At 34.0% G+C, this 20,061-nt stretch overlaps 2 protein-coding genes across 4 annotated transcripts; one reads left to right on the forward strand and one right to left on the reverse strand.

The window, feature by feature from the left end:
- Positions 1–201: 201 nt before the first annotated feature.
- LOC130965622 (protein FAR1-RELATED SEQUENCE 4-like) lies at positions 202–3,270 on the forward strand. The gene is made up of 4 exons (XM_057890391.1): positions 202–687; positions 792–1,505; positions 1,608–1,682; positions 3,073–3,270. Exons 1-4 carry the CDS (start codon positions 202–204, stop codon positions 3,268–3,270), a joined length of 1,473 nt encoding a protein of 490 aa, XP_057746374.1.
- A 6,904-nt stretch (positions 3,271–10,174) lies between these two features.
- On the reverse strand, positions 10,175–16,143 carry LOC130967602 (uncharacterized). Of its 3 annotated transcripts, none has more exons than XR_009081396.1 (10): positions 15,759–16,143; positions 14,816–15,136; positions 12,289–14,735; positions 12,109–12,209; positions 11,879–12,004; positions 11,703–11,789; positions 11,053–11,190; positions 10,845–10,966; positions 10,683–10,758; positions 10,175–10,538 (listed from the first exon to the last, which is right to left on the reverse strand). XR_009081396.1 is itself a non-coding variant. In XM_057892533.1 (5 exons), the coding sequence occupies exons 2-5, from the start codon at positions 11,161–11,163 to the stop codon at positions 10,425–10,427; spliced, it is 423 nt and encodes a 140-aa protein (XP_057748516.1). In that variant the 5' UTR covers positions 11,164–11,190; positions 11,703–11,837; the 3' UTR covers positions 10,175–10,424. The 3 variants fall into 3 exon arrangements, 1 of the variants encoding a protein (XP_057748516.1); XR_009081397.1 differs by having other exon boundaries at positions 10,175–10,579; XM_057892533.1 differs by lacking the exons at positions 11,879–12,004; positions 12,109–12,209; positions 12,289–14,735; positions 14,816–15,136; positions 15,759–16,143 and having other exon boundaries at positions 11,703–11,837.
- Positions 16,144–20,061: the final 3,918 nt, after the last annotated feature.

Consider the following 20,061-nt stretch of genomic DNA (forward strand, 5'->3'; position numbering starts at 1 on the left):
AACTGTAGTAAACTGGATTTTGAAATATTTGGGGATGTATTAGTATTTGATGCGACAAATCACTAGAATAAGTACATGTGTCCGCAGGTGGTTTTCTCGGGGGTTAATCATCACAATCAAACAATTGTGTTTGCTGCTGCCCTTGTTGTGAATGAGACGGAGGAAACATATAAGTGACTACTTCAGAAATTTTTGGAAGGCATGAAGGGCAAGGCACCCGAATGTGTCATCACTGATGGTCATGGAGCTATGAAGAATGCAATTGAATCATTTTTTCCAAATTTGTATCATCGTCTGTGTGCATGGCATTTACTCCAAAATGTGACCTCAAACATAAGCAATCCTGTGTTCACATCTGAATTCAAGAAATGCATGTTATTTGACTATGAAGTGGCAGAGTTTGAAGAGTGCTGGAATAATATGGTTTCTGAGCTAGCCCTACAAGATAATCCCTGGGTGTGTGATCTATATGCTAGAAGACATATGTGGGCAACTGCACACATTCGTGGTAATTTCTTTGGGGGCTTCCAAACCACGTCAAGATGTGAGGGGCTTCACTCTATGCTCGGCAAGTTTGTGCGTTCCCAGCACAACTTAAAAGACTTTGTTGAGCGATTCTTTCGATGTATCAGTCAAATGAGGTCCCGTGAAGCATTCTCTGACTTACAATTCACTGTTGGGGAGATGGTACTACAAAGCCCTTTACAATTGATTGAAAGGTCTGCGGCAAGTGTACTAACGAGATATCTCTTATTTTCCGACCAATGCTTTCACGGGCTTGCACGTTAAAGGTAAGCTCGTGTACATTCACAGCATGTTCAGATATCTACTCCCTATTCTGGTCTGGAGATTCTACCCGAGAGTGGCGCATTTCACATTATCAAAATGGGTCATTCTTCAAGTGTTCGTGCATGAGGATAGAGACCCTTAGGATTCCTTGTGACCACATTATTGCGGTATTTCATCACCTTGATATCACTGAAATGCCTACGAGTGCAGTATTGGAGAGGTGGTCAAAAGATGCCCGTTCGAGGGTGAGGGCTTTCATGGAAAAGGGACCGTTTTACTGGGATTCGATGGTTACCTGCCGCAATTGGATGTTGAATGACCTATGCAGGGAGTTGTGTGTGCTAGCTTCTACACGAGTGGATGATTTTGTGGACGTCACTGGCAAATTGAGAAATGAAATTTTTCAGTTGAAAAGCAAGGGAGTTTCTCCAAGTGGGGAAGGAGCTGATCCTCTGGTGTCATCTACTCTTGAGGATTGCGTAAGGGATCCACAGGTTCTACGTCACCACAAGCGCTGTAAATTTGGTGTTGGTAGGCAGCCATCTACCAAGGGTGTAAAGAGATGTGAAATTTGCCGCGCAGTTGGCCATAACCGATTATCTTGTTCACAAAGGCATACACACAGGCAAGGACACGCTGCTGTTGGTAGTGGTACCCAACGGAGGGCTGTTTACGAAGAGGCTGATTATAGTGAGTATCAAGATTCATGGGAAGAGGTTAGTGGAGTAGTATGCGTTACGTTTTCCTTTCAAGTAGTTAGTTTTTTCTATTATATCATGAATAGTATTTGATTTGTTGTTGATGCTGGCTTTGGTTAGTGCCACTTTTGGAGTGGTCACGATGCTAGTGAGAAACATGAAGACGAATCCTGCGAGGAAGACCGTTACTTGGATGTATCTCTGTCTGAGCCATGATTGTTTTGCATGACTTGTGGAAGCAAGTGTGTTTTAGTTGTGTTTTGCCTTTCTAACAAATTAATGAATTAAGTCTAACGAGCCATGATCGTTTTGCATGACTTATGGAAGCAAGTGTGTTTGAGTTGAGTTTTACCTTTCTAACAAATTAATGAATTAAATCTAACGGTGTGCCTGTGCTGTTTTATTTTTGTTGGCTAAATTAATGACTTAATTGTGATGTGCAGAATGCACAAACCAGCAGGTCGCTAAATCGTATGTAAGCGAAGGGATTGTGTATGTAGCTTTCACGGTTTATAATTGATGGTAGTTTTCATATCACATATTCTTGCCTCACAAATTCAAAGGCGGGAAAAATAATCAAGGCATAATTGAATATCTTAACAAAAGACTACCATAGTTGAAATGCATCCATAATCCATAATCCTGATTTCACGTTGTGATTGACTTTAGTTTTTTCCTATGAATGCTACACTTTAATTTATTTTTTGTTGTCTCTTTATTACTCAAATATTTCACATATAATTCTTTTTTTTGTTTTGTTTAAAAAAAATTTACTTTCTCTTTGGCTATAATAAAATTTGTAAGTGTAATTCTTGTATATTAGTTTATTATTATAATTTTATTACAATATAAATTATTAATCCAATTAAAAAGACCAAAATAAATAATATTAACTAATAATAAAATCATAAATATATAAAATTTATATTTTAGAATAGTATTAAAAGAAAGAGTACTTAGAGTACTAAGAAATTTATAAAAAATAGTATTTAATAAAGTATATTTTCATATATTATTTATATATTTTTTTGTTTTTAACAAAAAATGTATTTTATCTATTTTTATATGTTAATTTTAATGTAATAATTAAATAATAATTTTTATTATAGAATTGGTTCATAAAATTTATTTATATCTTTAAATTACACTAATAAAATAATATAAAATAATGAGTTCAATTCATGTTCTTTTCAGTTAATTTTTACTTAGAAGTGATTTTGAAACGTATGATCCAAACACAGAATTAGCAGAGACACAAGACATAACAATCCATGACATTGCTAAAGTGCGTCCATACTCCTAAATAACAACATTAGAGTATAATAACACAGTGACGACACAACATAACAACATAACAAAGCATGACATACTTGATGACAAATTGAGCTAATACTAGTAGCATTGAGGTGTCAATAGATGCTTTGCAAAAAAAAAAAAAAAAAAAAAAAAACTAAAAATCCTAGATCTAAGCTAAGATGTAGAAGCATGGTTGGTTATCCATTGTGTTCGCTCGTTGAATGGAGCCATTAACCAAGCGATAGCAGTGTGCAATATTACACCATTTTTCTCCATTTACATTTTGTAGGCCAGGGAGGTTTCAGTAACAGAAATAATGATCATACAAAATGTTATACCAACATACCTGAGGCATCAGATTGCGTTGGAAGGTGCCACCCATGGCCATCCAGTTGAGGACCCAAAAATAGCCGAGGTCTCACTGCAGCGATATACACTGGCATTAAGTCATGAAAAAAAGCACCACAGTTCTCAAGGGTTAAAGTAAATGGTTATAGGCAAGACATATACCATGTCTGAGCAATAGGAAGGTCGTTGGCAGCAGTAATTCCAGAACATGTAATACATCCCGCCTTGGTGGAGAAGTCCTCCTCATATGTAGACTCCGTAATGATTGTGGCCACATCGTCTCCCTGATTGTTTGAAGCAATTTATTAGATATTTAATTTGTCAAAAAAGACTCGAGTTATTGGGCATACTTGATCGTGAAGGTCTTACCAACTTTCTGATGAACGATTTTCGCTTCATAGCCTCAACCTCTCCCATTGATGCATCCAAGTAGTACAACATGTCCTCCCTAAATGCAATGACCATGAGGTACCATTGTCCGGAATCCTCCTTTATTGGGAGGTGCACATGTGGGTAACAAGGGGTGGGCATGAACTAAATGCATAATATTATGACATATGCACGAAGAAAAACCAGTAAAGCAGAAAGTAAACTATTTACATAGTTAAGGATGAGAGATGGCTTCATCTATGTTTTTGAATAGTCGGCAACGAGTTGCTTCACCGATTTTTCCTGACGAATATCTGTCTGCCTAAGACACATTTGGGTCAGTGTCTATACAATAAGAACTTCCTTGTTCACTTACATGATAATGGCAGTGAAGACCAAAAATGAAGGTAGTAGACACCAAAAGGTTGGCCCCTCCATGCAATTGTTGTACTTAGTCAGCATCATTGCAAACATGTGGAAGATATTATCCACTGGAATTGTGCCTGGTGTTAGGCTCAACAACACCTCCCTGCATGAGACAGGGTGTTACGAGTCCATCTCTGACTATAATTGTCAAAGTTGTACAGTATAGCGTTAATTAAAAGTAAAAAAGAGCTTACACTGGATTTTTCTGGGTATCAAATGCATAGCTTGCGGCCCATCTTTGCGGTTCCGTCAAAGAATTTTTAGGCGGTAGTTTCATTTGGTCAAGGCTGACATGTGTCACTGAATTTTTGCTTCCAATGAGCAGTTGTGAAGGAGATTTCTGCATCACGCTACCAAAAACCTTCATCCTGTCACTGCTTCCGTCATTCGCCCTACCAGTGTCACCGGGAAAACTTCTTTCAAGCTCAGCCCTTTGGACGAGACCAGAGTGCGTCGACAAACAACTCTTTCCATGGGCCCTAATTGATCCATTTTTTACCAAGTCTCCATGAGGGCTAAACCTTGGCTGATAGAACATCATCGTTGGTCATCCGATTAGGAGAGTTGGAGGCATCTCTGTGACTCCCTTGTTCCCAGTCAAATTAACCCCACTGAGGGCTGGAGAAAGAGAACTCGAGCGGAGGTGTATCCCACTGGTGGTTGTGAAATTTGTGGCCAATTAGTGACTAACGACCGATGAGCCAGAGTCTTCTGTGTGGCTCTATCCCCGATGCCCTACGCGCATTAAAGGATATCCAAGTGAAGAAGATCGTAGGCCAATATACCCGAAGTACATTTTTTTCCTGATTTGAACATATGTGATAGGAAGACTTTCACATGTTCCATTTACTTTATTGGAACATTGATATACCATGTATTAAACGGTAATAGATAAAGATTTTGTCGTCTAACACGTGATACAATGTCTAAAATATCCCTGAAATAATGCATAAAAGACTAATATAACACTAATAAAGTGTCGGCTAATCGGCTTTGTTGTTAACTTGTTATATGATGATTGATGAGAGATGTTTCAAGGCAAGCCAAGCTTTCCATGAATTGCAGCTCATGGGCTAATTTTTCTAAGGATCCGTCAATTAGTTGGAGTTTTTTGGGGTTGTTTTGTTGTAATATAATTAGGATTTATAGCTGTATTTTATTATTTTGGAATTTTTTTTAGACATTGAAATTTATATTTTCTAATATAATTAAACAATTTATGTTGTAAAAGGTTATTTATTTTTCTTTTAAGATTTTAAGAGATTTCCATTTTGTATTCTCTAATACAATAAAATATTTCAATTAATTTTATAAAAGATAATTTAATCTTTCTAAAATTTCATGATTATAGTCTATGTTTTGTACCTTAAATTTGATATTTAAAAATATCTTTGTCTTTTTAAATTAATCTTAAAAAGTATTTTAATCTCTTAAAATAAATCCTGCAAAAATTTTAGTATTTTTTAAGTCATATTCAGATTTTATTTTCTAATATAAATAATCATACTTAAACCTCAAGTATTATAGTCTTTTAAAATTAATCATAAAAAATTATTTTTGTTAGAGTTTTAAAGAAGATACTTTAATCATTACACTACAAGAGAAATGGTGATTACCATAGATTTAGCGTCGGACATTATCATTAGATTTATTGGCATTTACAACACTAAATTTGTTATTCACAAAATATTATTATTGGATTTATATTTTCAACCTTAAATCCAACAGTAACAAATGGCGCGGAAAAAAGTTTGGTGGGCACGCATTTTACCATCGAATTTAGGCGAGAAAAATCCGACTGTAAGATAAATAAATGAAACGCGCCGTTTTGGTCACAGACTATGCGTTCGACGATAAATCCACCAATAGAATTGACCCTAAATTCAGGAACTTGTTTCTACCATGAAGGAGCTTGTTTTCTTTATGTGAATTGCTATCTCTATTGTTCGCACCATTCGTCAACTACGATGCTACTATATGTCTTCTTTCCTTGCTTCTTTCATTTTTTGATATTGTTGGCATTTGCTAAATTCTAACCCCAGACTCCTCTAACCCCATTATCTATTGCCGCTGTCATCGTTGGTTATTTACTTAAGTATTCAAAAATTAAACTTGAATAAAGTTTAACTAGATTAATCCTATAAATTTAATTATGTATCATTAACCGAATGGTTTGAGGTAGAAAGCGTGTATGAGGTGTTTAAATTTGGGGTAAAAGGTGAGAATATGGTATTTTGAGAAGATTGAGTATGAGAGTTGAGTGAAACTGAAACTTTAATAAACTTTAATCATAAGCTTTGATGTTGGAAATTATTTGTGAACTTTGAATTAAAAATTTAAAATAATTATTATGGTAAATTATAAAATTTTAAATTTGTTAGTTTAATCATTATTGAATTTACATCTTTAAAATTATATATTAATTTTAATTTTTTAAAAAATTAAAATTAAAATTTATCGTCCGTTAAATCTGCTAGCAGTTATTAATTTAATTACTAATAAATAATATATTACCGTCAAATTTCACCGATTACAAATTTATATCCACTGCTAAATTCGTCAGTAATTAACGGTAGATAAAAAAATCTGCCACTAAATAATTACCGACGAGATTTATACCATCAGATTTATTCATCGCTAAATTTGACGGTTCCGAAAACTTTCTTATAGTGTTAAATAACTAAAAAGTTTTTTTTTCAATTTTAAAATTAACATGAAATTTGTAATTTCTAATTTCTTATACAATAAAATAATATGAATTAATTCTAAAATGATAGTATTTTGTAAATTAACCTTAAAAAATTGTTTTATTATTTAAAATCTTTTAATAAGTTTATTTTGCTCAACCTTAGTCTTTTTTATAAAAAAAAATATCAAAATGTTCATGTAATCATGTGTAATATAATTATACAATGTTTTACTCTAAAAAGGTAATTACTCTTTTTTAAGTAGTATTTTAGTAATTTTAAAAATATTGCTTAAAGAATATTTTAATATTTTTAAAATAAATACTAAAAGTTATTTTAATTATTTAAAATGAACTTTGCGAATATTTTAATATTTTAGAAGTAGAATACAAGTCTTTCGAAATACAATTAAACAATATTAAGACAAAAGATTTTTAGTCTTTTTAATATTAATAATAAAATACTGTTTTTTTAGAATATTATAAAAAATTTAACGCTTTTAATAAATTTATTTAAGAGAATATTTAAGTATTTTTATAATTAATGTAAAGGATATATTAATATTAAAGAATATATAATATATTTTTACCACAATAAATTATTTCTGCGGATAATATAGTCCACATGTTAATTTATCATTAAACAATATATGTATTAAATCAATACGTATTTATTTGTTAATGTATAATAGTAATCAGCATTTATTTTTTAATAAATCGTGGCAATCATTTTATTTGTTGTAAGAAATTTACAGCTGTCAAACACATTCAAATGAACCCAGAACCACACGTACCTCCGTCTTGGCTTGTCCATTGATCGGCTCCCATAATAAATAACAGCTGGCTAGCTTCCACGCTAACCATCAAACCACAGGAGGACAAGGCTGGTATTATTAACCTGGATTGTTGGGTGAAGGGAGCAACACGTCTAGTCTCCACAGTGTTCTACATAGAAAGACTTCCATATGAGAAACTATCCTGCCAATCTGAACCTTATGTTTATTTTATTATTAAATCGAACGCCTAATAGACAAGGTATAGCAGTGTTTCAATAAAGTGCAATGGAACATGTGAAAACTTCCCTATGTGATATTCTTTTTTTTTCCGAGGGTTGTTTGGAGCCAGGGAGAGTTCATGTCGGTACAACCCATTGCATTCAGCATCACAATTTTAACAAAATATTTTCAAATAGATGTCAAAAAATTTTGTAATTCTCAAAACTAGTAAGTAATAATTTTTTATACCAAAAATTTTAAATTTTTTAACATAAATAAAACATTAAAAAATTTTTAAGATATTAAAATAACATTATAATGAATAAGTAATACCGACCATATTTAAGTTGTTGAGAAATGAAATCTTTTCTTCCATACATAACACATTCGTTTGTATTTAATCAATTACTAGTTTATGTTTTGGCAAGCTCTTAATCCATGCAATGGAGACACAACAGTGAAGTGCTAAAAAATATATTTGGCTTCCTTACTTGATAGTCTCCTTTCAAATACCACTGTTATGACTAGTGAACAAATATTGTCACCATACCTTCGATGATGGTCTGCGTGATAAACTTTTGTAGCACCTAGATCTTTTGGAGTTACATCCTTTACCGGATCCACCAACTAAGGATGCCTCCTCCTCGTCAGATATTGCAATGGGTATAGTAACCTTCTCCACAATCTTGGCACTTGCAATCTTGTTAGTAATCTCTTCAACACGGAGTAGCGTAGTACACAAAAGCTCCATGCCGACCTCAATCTTGGCATGATGGGTTTCAAACAAATGAACTTTCATGGCGAACATATCCACCACGGTAGCAAGGTCCATAACAGTAGCGATGAGCTCCGAGTTGCACGTAGCTTTAGCCTGGAATAATGAAGAAACATGACACAGTTATCAGCATCATTTTTTGTATAACGACCAAGACATGACATGTTTGCAAAAAAATTGTACTTACACTATCCGACGGCTGTGTGTGGGTGGTTCCTTGGGGAATCTCAGGCATTTCAATGTATCAGTTTGTTAGAATAGCATCGTCGTTTCTGGATATGAGTGAGTGGACCTCCATGGAAGACAAGTAAAGTAGGTATAGTATGCTTGCTTCACATCCTCTTTATAAAGAGAAAATATTTCAATTTTGATATGTGCTGCTGTTTTCTAGTGGTTTGACATTTCTGTGTTGTCAAATTTTCTTCATGATGCCTATTTTAAACCTCGTATAGGCAAGGGGAGCGGCATTGCCATTCCCAGGTAAGTGGGTCATCGATAAAGATGCAGCAAACAAGTTACCGAAACTATCTAATCTACCTGCAGTACTTTGCAAATGTCAAAATCCATCTAGTCAAAGCAGCCGATCAGAGGTTAATATCATCTATCGAGGGGTGCAAACCAAATCATGTTTGAGATTTATTTTGCTTGGAACTTATACCGAGTGCTAACGAATGGTAATTAGCGTTGAGTTTCTTAATCTTTCTATAATTTAAGAAGGAAAAACATTAGATGATACGCGTTAATCCATCAAAACTATATACCGGCAAAAAACACAAAATCACAAATCCAAGATGCAGGCACAATTTTGTCTCTTTAGGAAGAGGTTGCTTAGGACTCTGCCAACAAGAATTTTTTTTTACGTATACCGAATTGTTACTTATGAAAATATGCAAAATTTTTATTAGTTTTTAATTAATAAAACTCTTGTCAAATTTTGTTTAAATTTATTTTTTTCCAATAATCACAAGTGTTTATTAGCTATAAATGTTATTTATTATTGGATTTTTTTGTGACAATTTATTATTGGATTGGAGTTAATGTTAGTTAATTTTTTATTTTTTAAAATTAAAATTATTAATTTTCTAATTTCTTTTATTAACAGCCATGATGATAATTTTAATTTTTAAATGAGTAACAACAAATAAGAATGGTATACATAATTAGTAAACTTGTTAATTTTTATAAATGGTCATGAGGATAAGTTTAATTTTTATGGAACTTTTCATTGTTTTATTGTTTGATTTGTATAGTCTTTTTTTGGTGTGTTACTGAATGATTATGTATTCTATTTTTAGTATTATTATTTGTAATATAAATTATTGATTCCATTATAAAGACTAAATTCAATAAAAAAGAGTACTAAATTTTATGCTATGTTTATTGTTGCTATCTTTTTATAACATGAATTATTGATCCAATTAGGCAGAACTAATTAAACAAAAAATTAATCATGAATAATAATATTACGAATAATTTATAATTCCATTATGAAGACTAAATTCAATAAAATAAAGGTACTGAATTTTATACTATGTTTATTATTGCTATGTTGTTATTATATAAATTATTGCTGCAAGTAGGTGAAACTAATTAAACAAAAAATATATCCTAAGTAATAATATTAGGAAAAAAACATAGCATATTTAAAAAGATTATTCAGAGTATAAAAAATATATCATATAAGAGTATAAAAAACATATCATATAAGAGTACTAAAAAAATAGCATATAAAAAATTACTAAAATATTAACCAAACGAAATACTATAAGATAATTAATAATTATAGCTAAGTTCCTGGATAAATTTAATAACCAATACAGCCACCGTCATTGCATAAAATATTATGATTACAAACCACACAAAATAAGACGAAGTAGTTAATAAATTCTAAACACTGCTGCTAACTTTGGGTCATTTTTCATACGCAAAGGAGCTTATTTAGGCCATGGATTTATCCCATCCCATGGAGCGAACTATAAATTTAGTCCATCTGAAACTACGACTGTCAATGACTTGGTAACGGTACCCATGTATGCTCATGCCTATACACCTCCGTGCCAATCTGCAGCCCAAATCCTCACCAAATTTCCAACTACATTGAATGTTCCTCCAGCAAGCAAAACAGCAGTATTCCCACGCAGAATATAATCATCAAGCTGGAGACGTTATCAAAACAAGCACAGCTTAGGCAAATTTCCTGCTACGTTGCATATATATATATATATATATTAAAACATATCTATTAAAGAAACTATAACATAAGACACATATGCCTTGATGGTCGGGGCAATTGATGTTACCGTTCCACTTATTTGCAATGGGTTGAAATTTCCCTCATGGTGTAGCCATGATATCACCCAAGAAGCAGAGTTGTAACTGTAATGGACAACAGACCTATCATCATATAAAAAGATATTCTGTTAATGGGAACTAATGAAATTCTAATGATCATGAAGAATGACCTTGTACTGCAATTGGGGATTCCTTGGCCTTTACGGATTGGCCAGTCAGGAAGCTTGCTAGGAGTGTAAACTGCAGGAGGTCCATAAGCTGGAGAAGTCATCACCTCATGAAGCCTCCCTAGCTGGAAATTAAAAACCAATGACTACTCTTAACCACAAACTCTTTGTTCTATGTAGAAGACACACAAACAAACTATTCATCCCTTACCATTGTCCACATAAGTTTCTCCCTATCAGTGACCATGTTTGGCTCTGGCCACGAGTCCAATAAGTAAGCACATTGGTTAGGGAAGTCAACGACCATACACCACCAGTGCATGAAGATGTCTTCTACAGGAACGAATATCTAACACAATGACACGTTAAAATGATTAGCCGTAGTGTGCAACCGCAAATTTTAAGATATTGCTTATTTGTTCAATAGACTCTAGAGTGATAGAAGTTTAAAAAATATTTTTCGGGTCATTGAGAATATTCATACAAAAGTCATATGAAAGTATTTTTATTAAATTATAATTGATAAATAAAATTATTTCTATTTATACAATCAAATAAAAGAACGAATAAATAAGTTTTCCCATAGGAAAAAATTATTCAGGAAATAATAATGGTTGTTATTAGTCACAAGGAATATGACAAGAAATTTTATTGCAGTCTTTTGAATCTGAAATAAAAGGTTTCACTTCTCTTAAATATAATTTTAAAGGCTGACAATGCTAGTTTCAAAATAATTATTTCAGTCTCTACATGAAGACTAGTTACTAATATTCACTTGACATGATATAATATATCGAGTCCATGATAAATATGAGCTTCCGAATTCAAAGCATCCTAGGTTAAAAATAAGCTATTACTCACATGATCAAGATATCTGCTTGGTTTGACCCAGAATGGGACATATGTTTCAACGAGCTCCTCTATTGATACACCTCAGATCACGTCATCCTTATTAGAAACACAACACAATATCAGAACTCCATGGATAATAGTCCAATTAGTGTTGTGTTTCAACACATATCTCTAACATCACTCACAGCAAATTTGGGAGGAAGAATCCAGTAGCGTGCATGTCTCAGGTGTTGTATCGAGCATGCATTCAGCATCACAACCATTTCAACAACCCTGCCATCAATCTCACGGCCAGGCATGAGAGATTGAATCTGCATGAAATGATACTCCGATTAGTGGTGGCTTCTTTTAATGAAATGAAGGTGTTAACAGATCATATACTAAAATTCAACTTGGTAAGCTACACATAACTTACTCTAAAGGGTGCCCATCGGAAAACAAAAACTTGAATAGCACAGTATCAGCCCAATTAAGGTCCATATCATGATGAGGCTTGAAATTCGTCTTTATACTCTTCTGCTACAAGGTCCCACAATCAACAACTGGGAAACTTCAACTTAAATGCAGCAACAATGACGACATGAGCAAAACTTACTCGAGTCACTTTAGAACAAGAAGCTGCTCTGGAACGCTTGGCAGGGGCTGATGCAGTTCCCCTTGGTGTATCAAATAGCCTCCTATTCTTTCTCATGGGAGCTGTTAATTGACCGCCTAGTTCATCCTCGTCGGAGTCGGGAGCCGTCAAGTTTGGGATGTCATTATCATTAACACCCCAACTGTGTTGGATTCTTTAGAACATTCGGGAGAGGACTGTCAAGAATGTATTCGGACATGTCTTCATGTAGCTGTGATGACAACAAAATGTTGCTGCCATCTCGTCACTCTTGGAAGATACCTTTCCATAAAGTGAATACTCAGGAGACCTACAAAAGAGACAACTAGAACACCATACAAGAATAATGTCACCTAGTTTACCTATATGTAGCAACACTACTCAACTTATTATACATGAAAAAAAATGACACCTATTAGGAGCGGCCATGCACCTCTTCAACGTTTGCATGTGCAACTATCATAAGATTATGAATTAATGAAGGTTGCAATAGCAGATGTTTATGTTATAGTATATATAACATGATTTTCCCTCTATATATTTTTCCGCCAAAGTATACTTTGTTGCTAACATCTTTTGTCTGCATAACCAGAGCAGACCTTCCTGGGTAACCACTGTACATGGACTGTATCAGACAGACAAACTTTTTCTTAGTTTATAGCAGCTTTATGAGGTGCCTTATTTAAGATATTTATTTAAATATTTGTGAGGCCATGAAAGAATTAAATGATCTCATTAATTATTCCACCTAACTACACCCTCTATTATCATTTATAAGAACGAAAAGTCCACCAAGGGAGACAATTCCACAAACAATTTGCATCAAATCTTCACCCATCATGGTGAGACAAAACAAGAAAGTCTATGTGGTTTTTCGTAAGGAAAAACCCAGAAATTTATACAACTTGGCTGGCATGCCATGCACAAGTTGATGGGTTTAGTGGTAACTCATACTAATCCTTCAGAAACATTGATGATGCAAGACTAGCATGGGCTGAGTACATCAGCCAAACCATGGGAGCTCAAACTGAATGGTATGTTGAAGACCACCTCCAAGGCAGTCTAATAGAAGGTGCTGCTAAAGACCACACTCAGCTCAAGGTTCCTCATGCACCAATTGTTGATGGCTACGACCCTGGCTCCGATCCACCACTGCCAACACAACAGGATTTGCTGCCTAAAGGTCCTCTACTATTATAAGGAACTAAGCCTCCACGTATATCTATTAATGCAGCTGCCATTTTCTTATTAACCATTACTTTATTGGTGCTTTACCTAGCCATCCTTAATAGGCAAATCTACAAGTTGAAAATTCATTCAGAATTTTATTATTTCAACTTATTACAGTTAATTGTGAGGTTTAAGTCTACATCCTAAAAACTACTGCGTATTAGCCTTTATTAGAATTTAAGCCTGTGTAAATATTATTGAAATCATTCTTAGTTGAATCTTAATTCAAGTACCACATAAAGCTATCGACCTGAAAACATCATATGTTATTCCAAATTTGCTTGTGTCACTACAATCACAAAAGCACTGTAACATAATTCAAGTTATAATAAAATCCCTGAGACAATGACACAAAACAACGTGCCTTTATATTTCATAGAAAATGCTAAATGCATTCAATGAGGTTGCCTCCCACTGCAAATACAAACACGCTTCCGAAGTCTGATTCACTCATATCCTCAAAACAGCCTTTTCAATGAAGCATACTTTAACCCTTTGTCAAGAGCATAAGACAAATTTTAAAGTACTCAATACTACACAAAAAATGTACTCACTATCACCAGTTTTATAGTAGAATATTAGCACAAATACTACTACAACATAACTCTAGTTTCATTAATTAATTCAACACCAACACAAACTTACAACAGAATTAACTAGTCTACAGTCTCATACATAACACAACTAAATTTACTAAGCCACCACCCTCGTCCTACGTACTACACCATAATGTATTCAACCAAACATAAGTTACGGAGATTGACCTTCAATGCGAGTGTTCACTGTAGCTTTATAACTAGCCTTAAGCATCTCGTAAGCATCCTCCAATTAACCGACCTTAGCCTGAAGTGCATTGTTACTATCACGAAGAAGCTTAACTTTTGAGTAACTATAGTCTTTATTCTCCTTACCAGTGATATCAAGCACTTGACCAAGCATCTCCATTGCTGCATCTTCGCGGGCAGCCTTTTCCACCATAGAAAATCGTCCCTTGGCATTTAATTCAACCTCATATGGTTCACCAGGAACCACCACGGTAAAGCCATAGAATGGACCTTGGTCTCTCAGATATCTCTCCTACTTGATGAAACAAGGAGCAGGAATTTCAGAATCATAGCAAAGCTTCACCAACCAATTCTCCATGCTATTCACTATAGCAAATTTAGCATTCAGCTCCTCTTATGGAATGACTGGCAGCCCTGTTTGAACAACAGCAACATCTTCACACTAAAATTCCAATAAATTCAAAAAATGTAACACCAAAAAGTAACACACTTACAAGAAACACTTGGACGGCCACAAAAACTTCCACACTCTGAGCCTCCTTTTTGACCACACACAGTATCGATGGAACCGCCCATCATTTCTAGAGTTGCACATTTCTCAGCCATAATGCACCACAATCTTGCATTGAAGGCCAACACAGCTTGTTGGTAACTGTTAAAGCCATGGACTTCTGGAAAATTAAAATCACGAAGTTGCTCCCTAGCGTCTTCCTAGGTCGTGAAAACACCGGTGCGAGTTCCCTTTGTCACGGCGAAGAAGAGATATCGCTGCATCGGGTCTTCCATGCTTGACCTACTATAGTGTTTCTTTTCTCCTACAATATATGTATTGGTTAGAGGCCACCTGCTTTATGATAACATTTCTTTGGATTGGGTTTTACGACCCAGCCCAACAACTCACTTATTATTTAAAAAAACAACATCCAAGGTTTTGAACCAAACAAAACCATTTTATAATAAATTAATAGATAAATTATAAATAAATGTAATAAAACATATTTATAATTTATCGTGAACCTTGAAATTAAATAGAACTACATCAACTAAAATATTATGAATTCATCAAACAGCAACTTCAAAAATGAGATAACAAAGTTACAATAAGTACTTTTTGATTGATATTATTTATAACAATATATATATATATATATATATATATATATATATATATATATATAAATTATCAATCAGATAGACTATACAGGGGAGTCACAAACTGAACAAAGACAACAATTCTATATTAATAACACAACAACTTAACAAATTAACAAATGATATCAAATTATAAGACAGAAATAATTAACAAGTTATAGCAATTACAATAAAAACAACCTCAACGTGAACTCAAAATCACAACAACAACAACAATTAACATAGAACAACAACATCATAACACTATTAGGAACAATTAAAACACTGTAACAAAGTGACAAATACCTCAAAATCACCATTGTTGACAATAATAATTTGATATCTGTTTGCTCAAACAATCAAAGGCTAAGTTTCTATACACATACTGGTAACAACCATCAACGGGAAAATGAAAATTCCCAAACAAATGGTTAATCACAGCTTAAAAAAATTTCACAATCCCCAATTGTTGAAGCAGCAATCAACTTGGCAAGGAAAGCACCACAAACCAACTTCCAAATAAACGATTCAGATCACCAATCTGACAAAGAAATAACACCAAATCCCGGCCATCCTTGCAGCGGTGGTATAGAAGCCTGGGTTTCGTTTAGTGTTTAATGAACCACATTCAATTCTTTTTTTTTTTTTTTTGTTAAAAGCATATACAATCATTTAAAATCTACAATTAATTTTTTTTTTGTGGTCTTCAATCTACCATCAAATAAAATCTGTATTATAGGAAGAAATTGAACGCTTTCAAAGATTTATTTTTTGACAATGCACTTTCAAACATTTTATTCTACATCACAATCAAAATATTTTTTTGCAGCCACCTACTAGAAAGCCTAATTCTTTTTTTTCGGTAATTAAAAGCCCAATTCTTAAATCTACCTATTTTTTTTTGATAATTAAAAGCCCAATTCTTAAATCTCCCAACCATTCAGTTTACTCCAAAAACCATAAATTGCAAAGCCCAGCTAAAACAGACCATCTTTTCAGACAAAAAAATAGTTACCCACAAAAAAATATTTACATGCTACTCATATAATAACCCTATATCATATTTTTACCACAAGCACTCCAATCAAAGCAATTCACCTTGGTAATGCTGGTGAATTTACTTCCCAAGCTTTTGATGCTTATTGTATGGCTGATGGAATAAGTGTTGAACATCCAGTAGCTTATGTTCACACACAAAATGGGTTAGCAGAATCACTTATTAAACGCCTCCAATTGATTGCTAGACCCTTGCTTATGAGAACAAATCTTCCAACCTCGGTTTGGGGGCATGCTATTTTATATGCCGCAGCACTTATTCGTTTGAGGCCAACGAGTTACCATCAATTCTCTCCTATGCAATTAGCTTTTGGCCAGCAGCCAAATATCTCCCATTTAATATTTGGGTGTGCGATATATGTTCCCATTGCACCACCTAATCGCACCAAAATGGGACCCCAAAGAAAATTAGGGATATATGTTGGATATGATTCTCCCTCTATAGTGAGGTATCTTGAGATACAAACGGGATATGTATTTAAAGCCCGATTTGCGGATTATCATTTTGATAAATCAAAATTTCCAACATTAGGGGGAGAGAATAAACTTCCTGAAAAGGAACTTAATTGGAATGCATCATCGTTGATGCATTTAGATCCTCGATCAGGGCAATGTGAACTAGAAGTTCAAAAGATTATACATTTACAAAAAATAGCAAATGAATTGTCTGATGCATTTTTCGATACAAAGAGGATAACCAAATCTTATATACCAGCGAAAAATGTCCCAATTCGAATTGATGTCCCAGTAGGACAAATAGCCACTGAAGCAAATACACGCCAGAAGCGTGGCAAGCCTGTCGGTTCCAAAGATAAAAATCCTCGAAAGAGAAAAGAGATAAATATTATTCCTGTTGAAAAAGACATAGTAAAGACACCTACAGTTGTCCAAAATTCTGATATAATTTTAACGCCAGAAGATGTTCAGGTACCTGAAAATTATAAAAATGATGAGATCTCGATAAATTATGTCTTTACAGGAGAGAAATGGGACCGAAATAAGACAATTGTCAATGAAATATTTGCATATAATGTGGCATTAAATATCATGCATGAAAGTAAGGATCTTAAACCAAGATCAGTCGAAGAATGTCGACAAAGGAATGATTGGCCAAAATGGGAAGAAGCCATGAAGGCTGAATTATACTCACTTGCAAAACGTGAAGTCTTTGGACCTGTAGTCCGTAAACCAGAAGATGTAAAACCTGTTGGATATCAGTTGGTATTTGTGAGAAAACGAAATGAGAAAAATGAAGTTGTGCGCTATAAAACCCGACTTGTGGCACAAGATTTTTCACAAAGGCCCGATATAGATTATGAAGAAACGTATTCACCTATGGTGGATGCGATAACATTACGTTATTTGGTCAGTTTATCTGCATATTATAAACTGCATATGCATTTAATGGATGTGGTAACAGCCTATTTGTACGGCTCATTAGATCGTGATATCTATATGAAAGTCCCTGAAGGATTAAAGATATCTAAACCATCCAATGAATATTCGCAAGGGTTATACTCAGTCAAATTGCAAAAATCTTTATATGGTTTGAAGCAATCTGGACGAATGTAGTATAATCGTCTTACTGAGTATCTGGCCAAAAATAGATTCAAAAATGATGATATCTGTCCATGTGTTTTCATAAAGAAATCTACATCTGGGTTCATTATAATTGCTGTGTACGTTGATGATTTAAATATCATTGAAACTCCTGAAGAGATTCCAATAATTATAAAAACTCTAAAAGAAGAGTTTGAGATGAAAGATCTTAGAAAGACTAAATTTTGTCTCGACCTGCAGATCGAGCATATAAAAAATGGGATCTTCATTCATCAAGCAACATACACAGAAAAGATCTTGAAGAGATTTTATATGGATAAGTCACATCCATTAAGTACCCCAATGATCGTAAGATCTTTGGATGTGAAAAAGGATCAATTCCGTCCTAAAGAGGAGAATGAAGATATCCTTGGTCCTGAAGTGCCATATCTTAGTGCCATTGGAGCGCTAATGTATCTTGCTAATAATACGCGACCTGACATATCATTCGCGGTGAATTTACTAGCAAAGTATAGTTCCTCTCCAACCAGAAGACATTGGAGTGGAATCAAGCAAATCTTTCGATATCTTTATGGAACGGTTGATATGGGATTGTTTTATCCCTATGGAACTAGTTGACTATGCAGATGTTGGCTACTTGTCTGATCCACATAAAGAGAGATCTCAAACAGGATATCTGTTTACATATGGTGGAACAGCTATATCATGGAGGTCTACGAAACAGACGATTGCTGCAACCTCCTCTAATCATGCTGAAATACTCGCGATACATGAAGCTAGTCACGAGTATTTTTGGCTCAGGAGTTTGATTCAATATATTATGTTATCATGTGGACTGATTGACCATAAGATAGCTCCAACTGTCCTATTTGAACATAATACAGCATGCATTGCTCAACTTAAAGGCGAATATATCAAAGGTGATAGAACAAAGCATATTTCTTCCAAATTCTTCTTCACTCATGATCTTCAAAATCAAGGGACAATTAATGTCCAACAGATTCGCTCATATGACAATCTGACAAATTTATTCACAAAGTCACTCCCAAAATCCTCGTTTGAAAAATTGGTACATCAAATTAGGATGCGCCGATTTCGAGACATTAAATGATGTCGACAAGAGAGGGAAACTGTACTCTTTTTTTCCTTGGTCAGATTTTTTCCATTGAATTTTTCTTGACAAGGTTTTTAATGAGGCAGTCCATGTCACAAAGGATATTGTACTCTATTTCTTTCACTAAAATTTTTTTCCCACTGAATTTTTCTTCAGTAAGGTTTTAATGAGACATATTCCTAAATGGCCATCCAAGAAGGAGTATTGTGATAAGTATGAATGGATGGATGTCCATTTAATATATTGTGACTTTCTTCACAATATTGAGCAGCCAACTTTCTCAAGATTGAAGGAATCAATCTTCAATACAGATGCAAATAAATGTATTTTGAAAAGCAAGGCTTAGTATGTGTATAAATACAGGTTAAACCTCACTACGTAACACAGTTACACAGCAATAATAAAATCCTATCTCTTCCTTTATATTACTAAAAACATCTTTCTCTCTCTTTATTCTCTATGAATAGTTTTTCTCTTTCTCTTTCTTTTGTTACTAATTATAAATATATGAATAATTTCTATTGAGCTAATTATATTAATATTAAAGTCTTCTATTTACACATCTTATATTTAGTATACCTTTAATTTATTTTACAACACTTAAAACAATCATGATTTCGAAACCTATTTACCTTTTTTTTCACATGTAGAGAAGGAGCTCACTCCAAATCCCTCTGATAATGAAAATCAACTTGATATTGTAGATCAAAATTTTAGCTTCGTATATAAGCAGTGAAGCCATGCAATATGCAGTGCGAAATAGCAACTAGCTATCTGTCCTGCCAAGTGCCAAAGAAGGCAATATGTGTGTACTGAATATAATGGCACATATATTTCAAATACAACAGATTCCCCCCCCCCCCCCCCCCCCCCCCGGCC

This window comes from Arachis stenosperma, chromosome 3 (assembly GCF_014773155.1).
Source record: "Arachis stenosperma cultivar V10309 chromosome 3, arast.V10309.gnm1.PFL2, whole genome shotgun sequence".
Lineage (NCBI taxonomy): Eukaryota > Viridiplantae > Streptophyta > Magnoliopsida > Fabales > Fabaceae > Arachis > Arachis stenosperma.

Excerpts from the sequence above, each read along its gene's own strand:
- LOC130965622 (XM_057890391.1), top strand. The coding sequence starts at position 202 with ATGAAGGGCAAGGCACCCGAATGTGTCATCACTGATGGTCATGGAGCT. Across the intron at positions 688-791 it reads AATTCACTGTTGGGGAGATG|GTAAGCTCGTGTACATTCAC; the intron begins GTACTACAAAGC and ends TGCACGTTAAAG. Across the intron at positions 1,506-1,607 it reads ATCAAGATTCATGGGAAGAG|TGCCACTTTTGGAGTGGTCA; the intron begins GTTAGTGGAGTA and ends GGCTTTGGTTAG.
- LOC130967602 (XM_057892533.1), bottom strand. The coding sequence starts at position 11,163 with ATGCACTGGTGGTGTATGGTCGTTGACTTCCCTAACCAATGTGCTTAC. Across the intron at positions 10,759-10,844 it reads ATCCCCAATTGCAGTACAAG|TTACAACTCTGCTTCTTGGG; the intron begins GTCATTCTTCAT and ends TGTCCATTACAG. Across the intron at positions 10,539-10,682 it reads CATTGCAAATAAGTGGAACG|CTTGATGATTATATTCTGCG; the intron begins GTAACATCAATT and ends TAACGTCTCCAG.